The sequence below is a fragment of the Mercenaria mercenaria genome, chromosome 7 (assembly GCF_021730395.1).
Source record: "Mercenaria mercenaria strain notata chromosome 7, MADL_Memer_1, whole genome shotgun sequence".
NCBI lineage: Eukaryota > Metazoa > Mollusca > Bivalvia > Venerida > Veneridae > Mercenaria > Mercenaria mercenaria.
Window position 1 is genome coordinate 49,790,635 of NC_069367.1, and position 16,778 is coordinate 49,807,412.

General features: G+C 32.3%; 1 protein-coding gene across 1 annotated transcript in view; it reads left to right on the top strand.

Annotated features, from left to right (window-relative positions):
- Nucleotides 1–5,623: 5,623 nt before the first annotated feature.
- LOC123555845 (uncharacterized) overlaps nt 5,624–16,778 on the top strand; it is an 89,338-nt gene continuing 78,183 nt past the window's right edge. The window contains exons 1-2 of the mRNA XM_053548376.1: nt 5,624–5,727; nt 16,385–16,509. Coding sequence (XP_053404351.1) covers nt 16,414–16,509 — 96 coding nt within the window. The 5' untranslated portion in view covers nt 5,624–5,727; nt 16,385–16,413. The remainder of the gene's footprint in view (nt 5,728–16,384; nt 16,510–16,778) is intronic.

Sequence of the window (16,778 nt, forward strand, 5' to 3'; positions counted from 1 at the left end):
CACGTTTGAACCAGCCTTTCTTCAACATATGTAATACACAGATAGTTGGGATCATTTTTGAAGGAAAGAAAAATGAAGGTACTTGTCGAAGGGAGAGTAGATGTCTTATCCGGGGTTCCGCAAGGCACTATGCTGGGGCCTTTATATTCTTATGTCACATAAATGACCTACCGGATGTAGTAAAATCACAAGTTTGCTTACTGTATAGACCAATAAGAAACCAACATAATCAAGATAATCAAATGCTACATAACGATCTATCCAACATTGAGAACTGGGCAAAAGATTGGGGAATGCGTTTAATGCTTAAAAGTGCTATATACTAAGTGTAAAGTCACGATCTTCATTCTTCTATCAACTTGACAATACAATCCTGGAAGAGGTTAAAACAAACCCATACCTATGAATTATCATTATATGATTTACAGTGGTGCACCCATATACGAAACATCTCTAAGAAAGCAAACTCAACCCTTGGGTTCTTAAAAAGAAACTTGAAGCATGCTCCTAGGGATAGTAAAAGATTATCATATATTGCATTTATTAGGTCAATGCATTAATTAGGTCAATGCGGCTATTGTATGGGACCCTTAAACAAAGTGATATCACAAATCTAAAAAAAATCAACGAAATGTAGCTAGGTTTATGAAAAATGATTATAAATCTCGATACGATTGTTGTGTAATTGAAATGCATAAAGAACTTAATAAACCACCCCTTCAAGATAGAAATAAAGAAAAACGACTTATAATGCTATTCAAGATCGCTAGGGGTATGGTACCAGCAGTCAGTGCCGACGAGTTCCTACATAAAATTCCAGCTAAAAGGCAAATCAAAGTGAAAACATTTGACGATTTTAAAACAAGCAATATAGTGAGCAAATTCCAAACAAATAACTCTCAGTGCTATAAGTGGAACTTGTCAATAGTGAAGTATATAAAAAATAGTTTCTTTTTAAAAACAATACCTGATTGGAACGCCCTTAATGACAATCAAATACATGCAGAGACACTAAACGGCTTCAAATGTGCCATACAGAAAAGGTAATAAATTTCCTAAGCGCATACCCGTAGTTAATGTGCCAGAATTGGACTTCTACTACGTACAGATACAGATACAGTACAAATACAGATACAGATACAGATACTATTTCTCATCATTTCATGACAGATGAAGCTCTGATATCAAATTTATACGGGAAACCAGAAGGCTTTTCCGTCCATAGATAATGTGTACCTGTATATGTCAAAGTAAACTATATACCGTTCAACTTGGGAATATGTTCTATACTTTCACCGTTTTTTCTTCTTTTCTTTTTTTTTTTTGGTGTTGCTGTTTCTACCCATAATTCCCGGAACTGCTGCCGGGTAGTTCACGCAGTAAATAATTATCAGGACGAGATTTGATAAAATAAAATTGCTTATGAACGATCCGGCGCCGCATTACCGTTATAGAAATGTGAAAAAGAAAACATATTATTCTTATACATGTACTGTCGTATTCTAACGATTTGAATTCGCGGTATTAATAAAATTGGTGCTATTCGGGTTTCTTCCTGTAACGAGTTTATGGATGATTCAAGCGGCCCGCTTTTTGTTTCCAATATTGAATGATAATGTACATTACAGTAGTGTTTGAATAACAAAATCATCGCCAATTTATTTTTTTAATGTAGAAAAGCCAAAAATTTCAAAAATGTCAAAGTAATACAAATTTAAACACGGTGCCGTAACAAAATTTATTTATATACGTAATTTTATCACTTAACAATGTCACAGTCTCGGTGGCCCAATGGTCAGCGTACGTGATTTACATTCGCGAGGTCCGGAGTTCGAACCTCGTCAGATTCCGATTTTTTTTTTCTTTAGGCCCCAATTTTTTTTATTGGAACAGAAATCAATAATGCGTATAGTTAACCAATGTTCTGCCTGTAAATAAACAAAAAATTAAAGGCATGGAAAAGCATATGCTGCTTATCTCCCCTCCCTTCCACAGTCTTTCACGTTCATTGCAACTACTTTCTCAAAAAAATCGATTCATTGACTAGAGTTTTACACTTGTAAAAACATGTTGGCTATAAACTTGGGAGGCCCCAACTACGATCCCTATCGAGCTAAGAAATTAACCTTAATCATATCCAAAAAAAGGCCCCAGACTGTTTCTATTAGGAGTTAGGTAAATTAAATTGGATTTCTTGAATTTCGACCAAGAGTGTTTGTGTTATGGATAAAATTCTGGTCAAGAACTTTTTAGAATGAATTTGAAATAAGAATTTTACATGTAAATGGTTGTTTGTCATTCTCACATACACACACACACAAGAGGTTTGCGGTAGCTGTAATAGTGGGCCAAAATTTGTCCTAAAAAGAGTGGCATTTAAAAAAATTTGCAATAGTCAGTGTTTAGGAAAACAGGATTATGTAAGTTCCGGTATTTATACTACAAAGGAATATTAGAAGAACATGAGGTTGAGCGTGATGTAACACGGGCTTAATTTGTAAATTGTTGTGTGTGTGTGTGTGTGTTTTTTTTTTTTTTTTTTTTTTGTTTTTTTGTTTTCTTTTCTTTTCTTTTTTCGTCTTTTTTAAAAATTATTTGTAACAAATGAACTGAAAAGAAACTGTGCATTCACGGATTCAGAAATTTGTATTAGAGAAACAAACTGACAGCAGAGGCATGATCGTTGAGGCGGATAGCGCCGAGTGCAGGTATAATCACTCACTCAGAACAGGTTTAAATATTAGTACTTCTTGCATACCAGACGGGGATTTCCGGTATTTTTACCGGTGCTGGAAAAATCCATCTTACACTCCGGGGTGTAAGATGACTCTCATGCTGTAAATGACGTATTACGAACTACATATATGTAGAAGATTTATGTAGTAATTTATTAACCAGGTTTTCAACGAAAACCTGAGTTATTTTTTTTTTTTTTTTTTTTTTTTTTGATTTAACGTCTCACCGACACATGATAGGTCATATGGCGACTTTCCAGCTTTAATGGTGGAGGAAGACCCCAGGTGCCCCTCCGTGCATTATTTCATCACGAGCGGGCACCTGGGTAGAACCACCGACCTTCCGTAAGCCAGCTGGATAGCTTCCTCACATGAAGAAACCTGAGTTATTAGATTGGGGTATGTCGTTGGTCGGGCGGGCGGGCGGCGGCGTCAAACTGGTGTTTCCGGTCAATAACTTTTGTTTCGGTAAAGATATTTGAATAAAACTTGGTATGTATGTAGCTTATATCAAGACAAAGGCTGGGATTGATTTTGGGGTTTCTGGGGTCAAGGTCAAGGTCACTGTTACTTAAAATAGAAAAAGGGTTTCCGGTCAATAACTTAACTTAGGAATGAGCTATCATAATGAAACTTGGTGTATAGAAAACTTATATAAAGTTGTAGCTTGGGATTGATTTTGGGGATCAAGGTCAAGGTCATTGTTACTAAAAATAGGGTTAGGGTTAGGTTAGGGTTAGGGTTAGGGTTGTGCTTTAAAGTGGTGCACTGTGATTCAGTATACTTTTTATACGCCCGAAGGGACGTATTATGTTATGACGCTGGTGTCCGTCTGTCCGTCTGTCCGTCCGTCTGTCCGTTAGCAATTTCGTGTCCGCTCTGTAACTCTTGAACCCCTTGAAGGATTTCAAGGAAGCTTGACACAAATGTTCACCACACCCAGACGACGTGCAGAGCGCATGTTCCGGATGTCTCGTTTCAAGGTCAAGGTCACACTTAGGAGTCAAAGGTCATATCAGTTTGTTTCGTGTCCGCTCTGTAACTCTTGAACTGCTGGAAGGATTTCAAAGAAACTTGGCAGAAATGTTCACCACATTGCAACGATGTGCAGAGCGCATGTTCCGGATGTCTCGTTTCAAGGTCAAGGTCACACTTAGGAGTCAAAGGTCATATCAGTTTGTTTCGTGTCCGCTCTGTAACTCTTGAACTGCTGGAAGGATTTCAAAGAAACTTGGCAGAAATGTTCACCACATTGCAACGATGTGCAGAGTGCATGTTCCGGATGACTCGCTTCAAGGTCAAGGTCACACTTAAGGGTCAAAGGTCATATATGACTTTGCTTTGTGTATATTGCTCTGCATTGCAGTGCACTTGTTTTTATTTGGCAGATCTCTTTTTTTTTGTACTTACAATATTTTATTTTGAATTCCTTCCCTTTTATGTTACTATAAATAGCTTATTTTGAAACTTTTTTATTATTGGCCGTAGGGAAAAACGTTGACCACTTTTCTGTGGTACAACATGGATGGTACCTCCAATTTTAAGGTGTATTTTTACATACCTGTACCTGATAAGGATTTTTTGTAGACTTAGAATTTTTTTTGTGGAATTAGATTTGTTTTTTGAAGTTTTCCTTTTGTTGTTCCAGTCCTTTGGGGCTTCAACAGTCAAGTTCTTAAAATTTGGCTCCCATCCTATGATGTAAGCCTTCGGGCGTATATTGCCCCGCTTGGCGGTGCTCTTGTTAATTCTTATGAAAAGTGTTGAAAACCTGGTTTCGTGGCATTGCCGCATTTCTTGTATTTTATTTAAAAAACGGAATAAAAATTCAGTACCTTGACAGTTCCTATTGGTTCCTGATAGTATATTTCTCGATTCAAATCACGTTATTTTATCGAAACTTCATAACGTTACGCTGCAACTGATAAAACAAAACCGGAACTAAACGTTGTTATTTGTTTTGAAATGTCATGACGTATTTCCTGTTTACGGATGTTGGTTTCCCGCGCTTTGTTTAAATACACTGCTATAGGAAATAATTCTAAAAAGAAAGCCATTCGATTGATTTAATTTTTATTATACTTTCTTGAAATCGGTATCCAAGAAAAAGATTCTGTCACTGGTTATAGGTGTAGATGGAAATATCCAGCTCTCGGGTAACTGTTTAGGTGATAACTCGGCAGGGAGCCTCGTTACTGCCTAAACAGTTACCCTCGAGGCCGGATATTCCGATCTGCACCTACAACCAGTGAAAGAATCTTATATTCTTTAACTGGTGACCTACAGTATGGGCGCATTTTGGGACTAGATTCTGAGCACCCAAATATCACTATTATCTTTAACTCATAAACACTATTTTCCATTGTCTGTCTAGACCTGACACATTTGAAAAAAAGATTAGATCTACGTTCATTCAAACAAAACATTTTAAAACATTTTCCTTTGTTGTTAATTTTTATAACAAAAGCAAAACCATTAGGCTTAATGTCAAAACTGAAAATATCAGAAGGAACAATTTATGCAAAAAGAAGAAAGAATCTGTGTGACTAGGTTTTCCCGCCAGATAAGCAGCGCCTAACTTCACTTAATTTAACTTAATTTTAATTATGTCTTAATGATGCTTTTATTTACAGTTTCTTTGTTTGTATATTACAGTATAGGATAATATGTTTATGTCGGATACAAGCTTCAAGCTTATATTGTAACCTTTATCTATAACCGACGTTAAATAAATATTAGCTTATCTTATCTTATCTTATCTATCATATTATATACCTATGTATACATTGCGTGCTATTTTGCGTCATTACGCAACATTTTGCTACATTACTCTACATTACAGGGATCTACATTACACATCTTTGGGTACATTTCAATCCGTTAGACCCTTTACAATTCACTTCCGGTCAAAAAAACAAAAACAGAATATCGTGTTAATTTCGTTTTTGTTACTTTTCTTTGGAAGAAATGGATTATTTTCTTGTGTCATTAGGTTTGTCACGATTAATGATTAGTTATGTAGCTAAGAATCTTGGACGTTTCGACCCCAAGACTTTTCAACCCCAAAATTTAATTTTCTTGGACAATTCGACCCCAAAGACATTTCGACCCCAAGACATTTCGACCCCTCAGAAATAGTTGTATGTTTTCATTTTATATTTCTTCCATTTTGCATATTTTAGACAATATGAATATATATTCTATTTTTAAGTGAATCATACACAAAATACATGTCAGTGAATAAACCGTGCTGACCGGAAAGGACCGGCCGTATGTGTATTATTGGAACTAATTGAATTATTTCATCATGTTTAATTTGATAATTTAAGAAGAAAATACATTATGAAAAATCAGTTTTTAAAAGAGTTATATCATGTTTATATATGAATATAAAAACGTTTACTGCATTTATGGTTTACAATTTCAAAAACGTTGTTAAAAACAGTAAAAGATGTAGTTTGTGGCATTGTCTATGTACCACCAGAGTACTCAGAATATTCTACAGAAGACCCGTTTTCAGAAATCCAAAGTGATGTTAACAAGTTTGCACAGAAATATGACATGTATTGTTTATTTGGAGATTTTAATTCCAGAACTAAATGTCTTCAGGATTATATCATAGTAGATACTGAATTTTTTGAAAGTCAAAATTTGGAAGAAATATGCTTAGAATATAATCTCGAAATGAGTATGTTTGACAGGTCTTCAAATGTAAATAAAGTACGTGTAAATAATGATAAATCCTCAAATAATTATGGGCATCAATTTCTTGAGTTTTTGAAACTGAATAATTTTTACATTTTAAATGGGAGAACAAATATGGACATTCCCGGGAAAACCACATGTAAAGGTACAAGTGTTGTTGACTACTTTGTTTGTAACTCTAATCTTTTTAAATATGTGTCTTCACTGCGAGTATTAGACTTCAGCCCATTGTTATCAGATGTTCATAACCCAGTTGAACTAAACTTAACATTTAACATAAGTAAAAGCAACTACGAACATGATGAGGAACAATTGTCTGTTAAACTATGGGATAGAACTAAAGCAAACAAATTTGTAGATAAAATTAATGTACAAAAACTGCAAAATATAAATGAAACACTTGATAATCTTACACTAAATATGAACTTTACCAAAGAGAATGTAGACGAAATAGTCAGTGATATATCATCACTGTTTTTAAATACATCTAGCGAAACTTTTGGATATACAAAGGTAAATAAAAAATCATACACGGGTAATTCTAATAAAACTTCTTGGTTTGGACCAAAGTGCAAGAAGGCTAGAAAAAACTTTCACACGGCAAAGTATCTTTATAAATTAAGAAAGAATAACGAAACAAAGGAGATTCTAAAACGAAACGCTAAAATTTACAAAAATACATTAAACCAATTTTATAATAAAGACAAACGTTCAAGTATTAAGAAATTACGGGATGTTAAAAGTAAAGACCCGCGAAAATACTGGAAAATCCTAAATGGAAATCCAACACAGAAAAGTGAAGCTGACCTGTCAGATCTTTATAATTTCTTCAAAAATGTAAATAACAGCGATGATGAAAATAATGATACCGATAATAATAATAATAATACTAATAATAATGTTGAAAATGAAATAAACAGAAATAAATGTTCCCATTACTGAAAATGAAATAATGGCAGCAATAAAAACTTTAAAAAATAACAAAGCAAGTGGTTATGATAAAATTGTAAATGAACAAATAAAAGCATCTTTACCATTGATGAAAAATATATATGTTAAACTCTTTAATCTAATTTATGAAACTGGTGTAATCCCAGAACTTTGGACAATAGGTATTATCAACCCAATATATAAAAATAAGGGCGACATAACAAAACCTGAAAATTATAGGCCTATAACATTGTTAAGCTGTCTAGGAAAAGTTTTTACCAGTATTTTAAATAAAAGAATAACTGACTATGTTGAATCTAATAACATTTTAAACAATATACAAGCGGGTTTTAGAAAAGGTTTCTCAACAGCAGACAATTTATTCGTCTTACACCACATTATTCAATATCTAAACAATAACAAGAGAAAATTATTCTGCTCATTTATTGACTTAAAACAAGCTTTCAACACGGTCTGGAGAAATGGTTTATGGGAAAAATTAATGAATACCAAAATCAACGGAAAGTGTCTCCAAGTCATCAGAAATATGTATAATGACATAAAATCCTGTGTTAGAGTAAATTCAAAATTTTCTAACTTTTTCTCCTGTAATATTGGAGTTCGTCAAGGGGAAAATTTATCACCTTTGCTTTTTTCACTATTTTTAAACGATCTAAAGGACTTTTTTCAAAATAATAGTAATGTACGAGGAATAACAATTCAAAATGAACAAAATACAAATGAACTCTTTAATCTCTTAAAAATCTTTATTTTACTTTACGCTGATGACACAGTAATATTGGCAGAAACAGCGAATGACTTACAGGAAGCTTTAAATACTTACGAACAATACTGTGATACTTGGAAACTTAAGGTAAACATCTCAAAAACGAAAATTGTTGTTTTTGCTAAAGGTAGACAACCTATATATAATTTTACTTTTAAAAATGAAGCCCTAGATGTCGTGAATGAATATAAATATCTTGGTCTGTATTTTAATAGAAGTGGCTCTTTTCTTAGTTGTAAAAAACATATTTCAAACCAAGCAACTAGGGCAATGTATAGTCTTATTAAAAACTCCAATCGTCTTAACCTTCCAATAGATTTACAAATAGATCTCTTTAACAGAACTATCAAACCTATTTTACTTTATGGAGCTGAAATATGGGGTTTTGGTAAACTAGATTTAATAGAGCGTGTACAATTAAAATTTTTAAAATATGTATTAAAATTAAAAAGGTCTACTCCTAATTATTTTGTTTATGGTGAAACGGGATGTATGCCATTGTCAATAGATATAGAAGAAAAAATAATTTCGTTTTGGTCAAGGCTCTGTGTAACTGAAGGTGGAGACACCCCAAACAAATTATCAACTGCAGTTCATAAAAATATTTTACAATCAACAGAAACCATACCTATTGAAATGCTTAAAATAAAGTACCCATGGTTATACAATGTTCGATCTATTTTGATTAAATGCGGCCTTGTTAATATATGGACAGATCAAAATTTTCCGAATGCAAAATGGTTAAAGATGACCGTTAAACAAAAACTACAGGATTTATTCTTAAATATTGGTATTTTTTAGTTGAAAATTCAAGCAATAGCACATTCTACAGAGTATTTAAGAACTCTTTTGGTATTGAACCTTATTTATCCAAACTACAACCCTCTCTATTATATAATTTCATTAAATTTAGAACAAGGAATCACCGCTTACCTATTGAAACGGGAAACTGGTCAAGAATACCAATAAATGAAAGAACTTGTAATTCATGTAGAAACAAAATTGGGGATGAATTTCATTATTTATTCGAATGCGATCAGTTCTCCGATGCCAGAAGACAATTTATCAAACCATATTTTTATCGACGTCCGAATATGTTTAAATTAGAAAAATTAATGTGTACTAGCAACAAATCAGAATTTTTGAAGCTTTGTAAGTTTGTAAAGGTTATCCTACGAATTGCTAGAAATTAGAATGTAATCTTTCCTCCATATTTACAGATTATTATTTCTATTAATATGAATTGTGCATATATCATGTGTTTAATATTAATTGTTTATAACTGATATACTGTACTTTGATGTGTTTATATATGGTAGCCTCGTAATAGATCATGTTGTCTATTGTAAATTCCTCATATTTGCATGTGTGTACATGTATTGAGAGAATAAACGAGATGTTCTGTTAAAAAAAAAAGATGTTCTGTTATTTATTGCCAAAGCACAATTAATGTCCTTTGAATATATGCGGCGTAACAAACACGTGCCTCTGATTAGTCCTGATAGAGTTTGATTGGATTATCACACCTATTGATTATATCAATTAATCAGTATATTTGTAAGTACACACAAGTGACATGTGACAAATAATGTTTAACAAAGTTCAAAGTTCAAATTTTATTGGCAAATCAGCAAAGTACTTGCCTTTGGCCATTTACATTGTAATAGAAATATGGCAAAGACACAATTTTACAAAATCATAACAATATATACATGTACACATAGATAACAAAAAATTTACTAGGAAACAGTAATATTTGACAGGGTATTGTTGCGTTGAAGCATAGCTTCTTTTATAAATTTACACAGGTTTAAGAGATGTTTCTTTCTCATAACTGACATAACAGAAACAAATTTATTTAAAGAGGGCCAAGAAACATTGCCCAGATATTTATGTCTAATATCTCTATATTTGTCACAACACAATAGAAAATGATACTCCGATTCGGTTACATTTTGGGTACATAATTTGCATACTCTTTCATTTCTATCTACACCAGTATATCTTCCTACTTCAATTTCTAATTTATGAGAGGATAATCTTAAGGACGTCAAACACTTTCTTAAATTATCGTTTGGTATAATTTCTATATAATTTTCAAAACAAAATGTTTTCTTATATTTGCAGTAGTATTCGAGTTTAGGCATAGTATTAATTGAGGCAGACCAGTCTTGAATATATTGATCTTGTAATCTGTTTATAAACATGGGTAAATAATTAAAGTTTTCGTCGAAGTTATTTCTAATATTCGTAAAACCCAAATGGTCAATAATTGAATTAATACGAGTTGACCAGCATGAATTGTTTACATTATTCAAAAGGACGTAATACATACTGTAGAGTGGGGAATCAACGTTCTTCATTATTTTTAACCAGAACTTAATAGAACGTTGCTTGCAGATGATAGATAGATGAAATCTTCCCAATTCTCCAAATACGGCAGCATTTGGAGTTTGAGATTTAACTCCTAAAACATACTTACAAAATCTTAAATGTAATTTGTCAACATCTTTTGGGTTGTATACACCCCAAACTTCGGAGCCATATAACAGAATTGGCACAATCATTGTATCAAATAAGTGGAGTTTTGTTTTTACATCTAGAAGTATTTTATCAAATAATATCATTAAATTATGGTAGGCTCTTAATGCTTGATCATGAAGACTTTTTAGGCATGATTCAAATTCCCAGTATACGAAAATCTAACACCAAGATATGTGAAACTATCAACAATTTCTATTTGTTCTCCATTGATAAAAAAGTTACCATGGTGGAACTGTTTGCGTTTTTCAAAAATACAAACTTTTGTTTTGTTGATATTAATGTTTAAACCCCATTTTATGGAATACTGATATATACAATCAGTTTGCGCCTGAAGGCTTACAGGATCAGTAGTGAACAGAACAATGTCGTCTGCAAAAAGTATTAGATACATAGATAATAGATCTAGATCTTTATCGGTTAAAAGATTAAAATCTACATTATCTACAATGTCATTTATGAAAAGAATAAATAAAAGAGGTGAGAGTGGTTCCCCTTGTTTCAATCCAATAGTTACATCGAAAAAATCCGAAAGGGGCATACTATTTGATAGCTTAACACAAGACTGGACTTTATTATAAATAGACTTGATCATGTTGATCATTTTACAGCTTATTCTAGTTTGAATTAACTTATTCCACAATTCATCATGATTGACGGTGTCAAAAGCCCTCTGGTAGTCAATAAACGTGCAGAAAAGTTTCGATTTATTGGCTAATACTTTTTGAATAACTGTATATAATAGAAATATAGCGTCAGTCGTAGAACGGTTATCACGAAAACCAAATTGAGAATCAGTTATAATATGCTCCGATTCACACCATTTATTTATACGGTTTCTTAAAAGCAATGAAAATATTTTACCCATTATATTAACAAGTGTAATTCCTCGATAATTGGAAGGATCATTTTTATCTCCCTTTTTGTATATAGGTGCAATGACACCTTTTATCCCGGTTTTTAGGTAGATTCCGGTTTAATGTGTGACCAAAATCGCTTGAAGTTGTTAAAATCATATTTTTAAAATCATACTTTAAATCACGTGTATTTGCTAAAATATTTAATAGAGAAAAAAGTAAAATACACTCTGTATAAATCGCTTGTTAAAATCATACTTTAAATCACGTGCATTTGCTAAAATATTTAATAGAGAAAAAAGTAAAATACACTCTGTATAAATCGCTTGTTAAAATCATACTTTAAATCACGTGCATTTGCTAAAATATTTGAATATAGAAAAAAGTAATACGGCTGACACATTTTCCTTACAGATATGAAATATGATAATAATTTTTCCCCGTTTTTAACGGAACCATACTCACATATTCTTATATTTTGCAGTAACGGGTATTTCGTGTTTGATATTTTACAACTGGAAGGAATGTCGTTCATAGAAAAGAAAAGAGCAGTTTGTAAATAACAAAAATCATATGCTGTATTCTGTAAAGCAAATACTTTAAGATGTGTGCATCAAAATCGCTTACGAAAATAACATTTAATGCGAAAATAAGCAATATGTTGTTTAATTTCCTATTGTTTTCTTTACATTTTCGCTCAAATTAAAGATAATGTTGACACACGTTTATAAATATCCGATGTCACCACAATCGCTTAATTGATTGTTAATTCCAATGCGCACCGCAGATAAATATACATGCACGTGCTGTATATCAACAAACAATTAATCAAGGTGTGATAATCCAATCAAAAGATCACGTTTTTTTCTGATTATGGTTTTAAATACCAATATAATGAAGATGGTGACATGAGTTACATTATAATTATTTATATTTGGTTGAATCCCATAGAAACGAGATGCTTATATCTTTCACAAAAAAAAAAAAAAAAAATAAATAAATAAATAAATAAAGAGGTATTAAAGATGTGATTTTATTAAAGTTATTTTCATAATTAAAATCAGCGAAATTGGCCCATGATTTAAAAATATTTGTTTTTAATATAGCCGTGTACTCTTTAAGATGATTTGAAAAAGTAAATAAACACCAATTTTGAAAATATGTCATATGAAGGTTATTTTAAGATAGGTAATCAGAACGATTTGTTCATAAATTATTTACGTAATAAACGCGGCTGATACATAAATCCCGTTATTTTTGTTAATAAAAAAAATAATTTATAAATGATGATTATTTCGTTATTGTGAGATAAAAATCACTCATTTTTCATATGAAGGCATGTACTAATATAGTCTTTAAAAAATTTAAAAAAAAAGAATTTTTGAAAATAAAGAAATTTAGACAAATATGGCTCATTTTTGTAAAAAAAAATTATTATTTTCGCGAAAATAACTGCATTTTAACATTTTAATTGGTAATTAAGCGTTATTACATTTTGGAATTGATCAATTATCTATAGATTAAAGCTTAATTATAATAATGACGGCATTCTTAGATCTTTTCAGGCATATCATTAAATGGGTGGGGTCGAAATGTCCAAGGAGTTGGGGTTGAAATGTCTTGGGGTTGAATTGTCTCTTGGGGTTGAAATGTCTTGGGGTCGAAATGTCTTGCTAGCTGTAGCTAATGCTACTGTGTCGCAAGCTTTTTCAATGAGAAAGCCATTCAAACTTGTTAAAAGTATACAGGTCTTGAAGTTTCATGTCTGTTTTAGTCATGAAATGGTCTCACACCACAAGATTTAGCTTAGCAAAAGGTGTTTTGGGCGCCATTATTTGTTGTGCATATATTCGATCTTTTAAGAAATTTGTTTTTAGCATCATGTTACAGCTGTTTAAGGTTCATGTAAAGTTGTTTGAAACAACCCCTCTGGTGAATTTTTGTTTTAGTTTAGTTTTTAGTATTTTGTCATTACTTTTATAATCATTGTGTGTGTAACATATTTATCCAGGTACTCTGTGAGTTGAAAGTGTTACAAACTATGTACATTTCATAAAAATGCAAAAATTGCAAAATGAAAGTGGAAGTAGATCGTAATGGGCCGTAGGGCGGGTCTTTTTACCACAAGACACCCCAGGACTACCCCAAAACAAGTATGAAATTGAATAAAAGCGTATCATATTTAACTGCACTTACTTTGTCAGACATTATTTGGCATATGTCGCCAAAGTCATATCATAAAGAAAGTGCTAGTACCATAAAGCCAAAGTGGCAAGACGACAGAAAGATTCTTTTTGTCAAAATATTGACGTTGATCACATTGAATCAATATTTAAAATGTTTTTAAATGATTCTAGTGGTAATACACAGGTTGTTGAAACTGTAACAAATGAACTACAGACTCTGTTCCATAACGCCTCTACTGCAACTTTCCCATCTAAAGGTACATTTATTCCAAGAAAAAATAATAAACCCTGGTTTGGTCCTAAATGCTACAAGGCAAGACAAAATTACCATAATGCGAAATCTGAATATCGATGTAAACGTAATATTGATAATAAATTGCGACTTCAAAACGCTAGCAAAGAGTATAAACGAGTTATGAATTACTATATTAAGAAATTTAAACAAAGTAATGGTAATAAATTGAGAAATATGCATGATAAAAACCCAAAACAGTATTGGAAATTTCTTAAAAAGCTTAAACCAAAGCCCAAGTCTGATGATGCACCATTGGTTTCGAACTTCTTTGATTTTTTCAAAAATATCAATGCTAACCCTCATTCTGATAATGAAGATGAACGGTTCTTAACACATGACTTCTTAGAAAATTCAAACCAGTATTTAGATGCACCTATCACGGATGCTGAAATTTTGAAATGTATAAACAATTTAAACAATGGAAAAACGTGTAGCCCTTCGGACAACATACTAAATGAATATATCAAAGCAACAAAAGATATGATTTTACCGATATATAATAAACTTTTCAACTCTATTCTTGATTCTGGTAACATACCTAGGACATGGCTTGAGGGATATATTATCCCAATTTACAAAAACAAAGGAAATCCTTTAGACACCAATTCCTATAGGCCAATTACTATTGTATCATGCCTGGGTAAACTTTTTACAGCAGTTTTAAATCTTAGGTTAACAAAATATATTGAAGACTCAAAACAAATAAGTTTCAATAATAAACATGACATGCCCTTTCCGATCCGCGCGGTTTATGTCAGGACCCGTATTGTGTTTATGATCCATTTAAAATCGAATATTGATGCTTTTTTATCTTAAATTATTTTCTTATTATTTGAAGAAACAATTAAGTAAATTTTAATAATCAACCTTCAGGTATCTAGTCATGCGACGTAAGCGTAAAACATTTCCGTAAGATCGTAAAGTTATAATCTCGTATACAGAATTAACTTTTAATAAACTTCTCTCAAATATTCATTCATGTTTAATCTGATTGAACATGGTTCTACAACTTACAAAAAATGATAAAAAGTGTTTATTTTAGAGAATACTATTTATTTTTTAAAAAAGGACGAGTGCATTTATGTTATGGAAACTTCCCGTGCGCTCGCCAAATTCAAATCTCGTATAAAATAGTTTTGCGTGAAAGTATTTTATTTTCCTTTTGTAAACATATTATTTATATTATACACGAATGATTTCTGCAATAAACCCTACAGAAATACCATTTATTAATAAAATATGAGTGTATTTCGGTTATGGAAATTTCTCGCGCCGTCGCCGAACTTCAATCTCGTATAAAATCATTTTGCGTGAACGTATTTTATTTTTCTTTTGTATGTTAATTATTTATGATATATATGATTGAATTATATCAAAAAACCTTAAAAAAATACCTTTAACTTAAAAAATACAGGTGTATTCCGGTTATGGAAAGTGTATTCCGGTTTTTAGGTGGATTCCGGTTTAATGTGTGACCGTGCAAATTATCATGAAAAAACATCGAAATTTAAACAGAGTAATGATCAAGTATAACACTGAATGACTTTTTCATTGGTAACTGGCGTTGACAGGTAAATCATTTTTATGCCCCCGGCATCTACTGATGCGGGAGGCATATAGTGATTGTCCTGTCTGTCCGTCCGTACGAGGTTAACCAAATGGGAGTGTTTCGTCTAGCATCAATACCCCTAACTAGAATGACTTGATACTAATGCAGATGTAACCTGTGACCATTCCTCATCTTCAGACATCACCTGACCTCAGTTTGACCTTGAACTTGACCTTGTTTTGGACTTAGGTTGCTTTGTATCGACATGGATGCCACCGGGGGCATCAAGCGTTTATTGAACGCAGCTCCTTGTTAATGCATGACATACTAATTTCTTTGCTGTATCACGTTTTACAAATATAATGTATATTGTAATACAGTGGTTGGGGTAGCACCGATGTCATGATTTCGTTTCGGACCAGTTTAGTTTTCAAAATTTCCGTAGCCCTGATCTGAACTATAACTCTTTTCTTATGTATTGACCAGCACTTGCAGATGAGCGATAGCACCATAGGCAGTGCTCTTGTCACATATATATACACCAATCTAGAATGATGAAAAAAGATGTCAGAAATACCTCCTGTATATTTATGGGACAAATGAAACAGCACCCTGCCTGCATGCAATACTTGTACAATGCCAAAGCTTAGCAGATGTGTATTAGATGGTAGCTACAAATTCCTCACCCTCTTAACTACATGTAAAATGCATAATACATGAAAATCTACAGGAATTGCTAGATTCTGTTTCATACCTGATGAAAAGTACATATTAGATATTTAGATATTTATTTTTCCAGAAAAACAGCATCTTTGACAATTATGAGACATGGAGTCATTGTTAGATGAAGTGGACTCCCTAATTACTCCAGGGCTTTCAACAGACACCCCTGAATGGTGCAGTAACTGTCAGTCACTGAAACAGGTCAGTTCTTGAAATGGTGTTTCAGAAATGAGTTATATCTGTATTAGTTTTACATCTTTTACTTCATATACATGATATATAAGCTGTTATCAGTTAACTAAGTTATGTTCTTGGATTCTTCATAGGTACATGTATCATTCTCTTTTAAGGAAATAATTTACAAGTTTCCTGACTCAAGTTTGATGAGATAAAACTCTTGAGAATTAAGCTGGATACTCAATTCAGGATATGTTGTTACAAAACTTGATACAAAATTCTGTATCCATTCA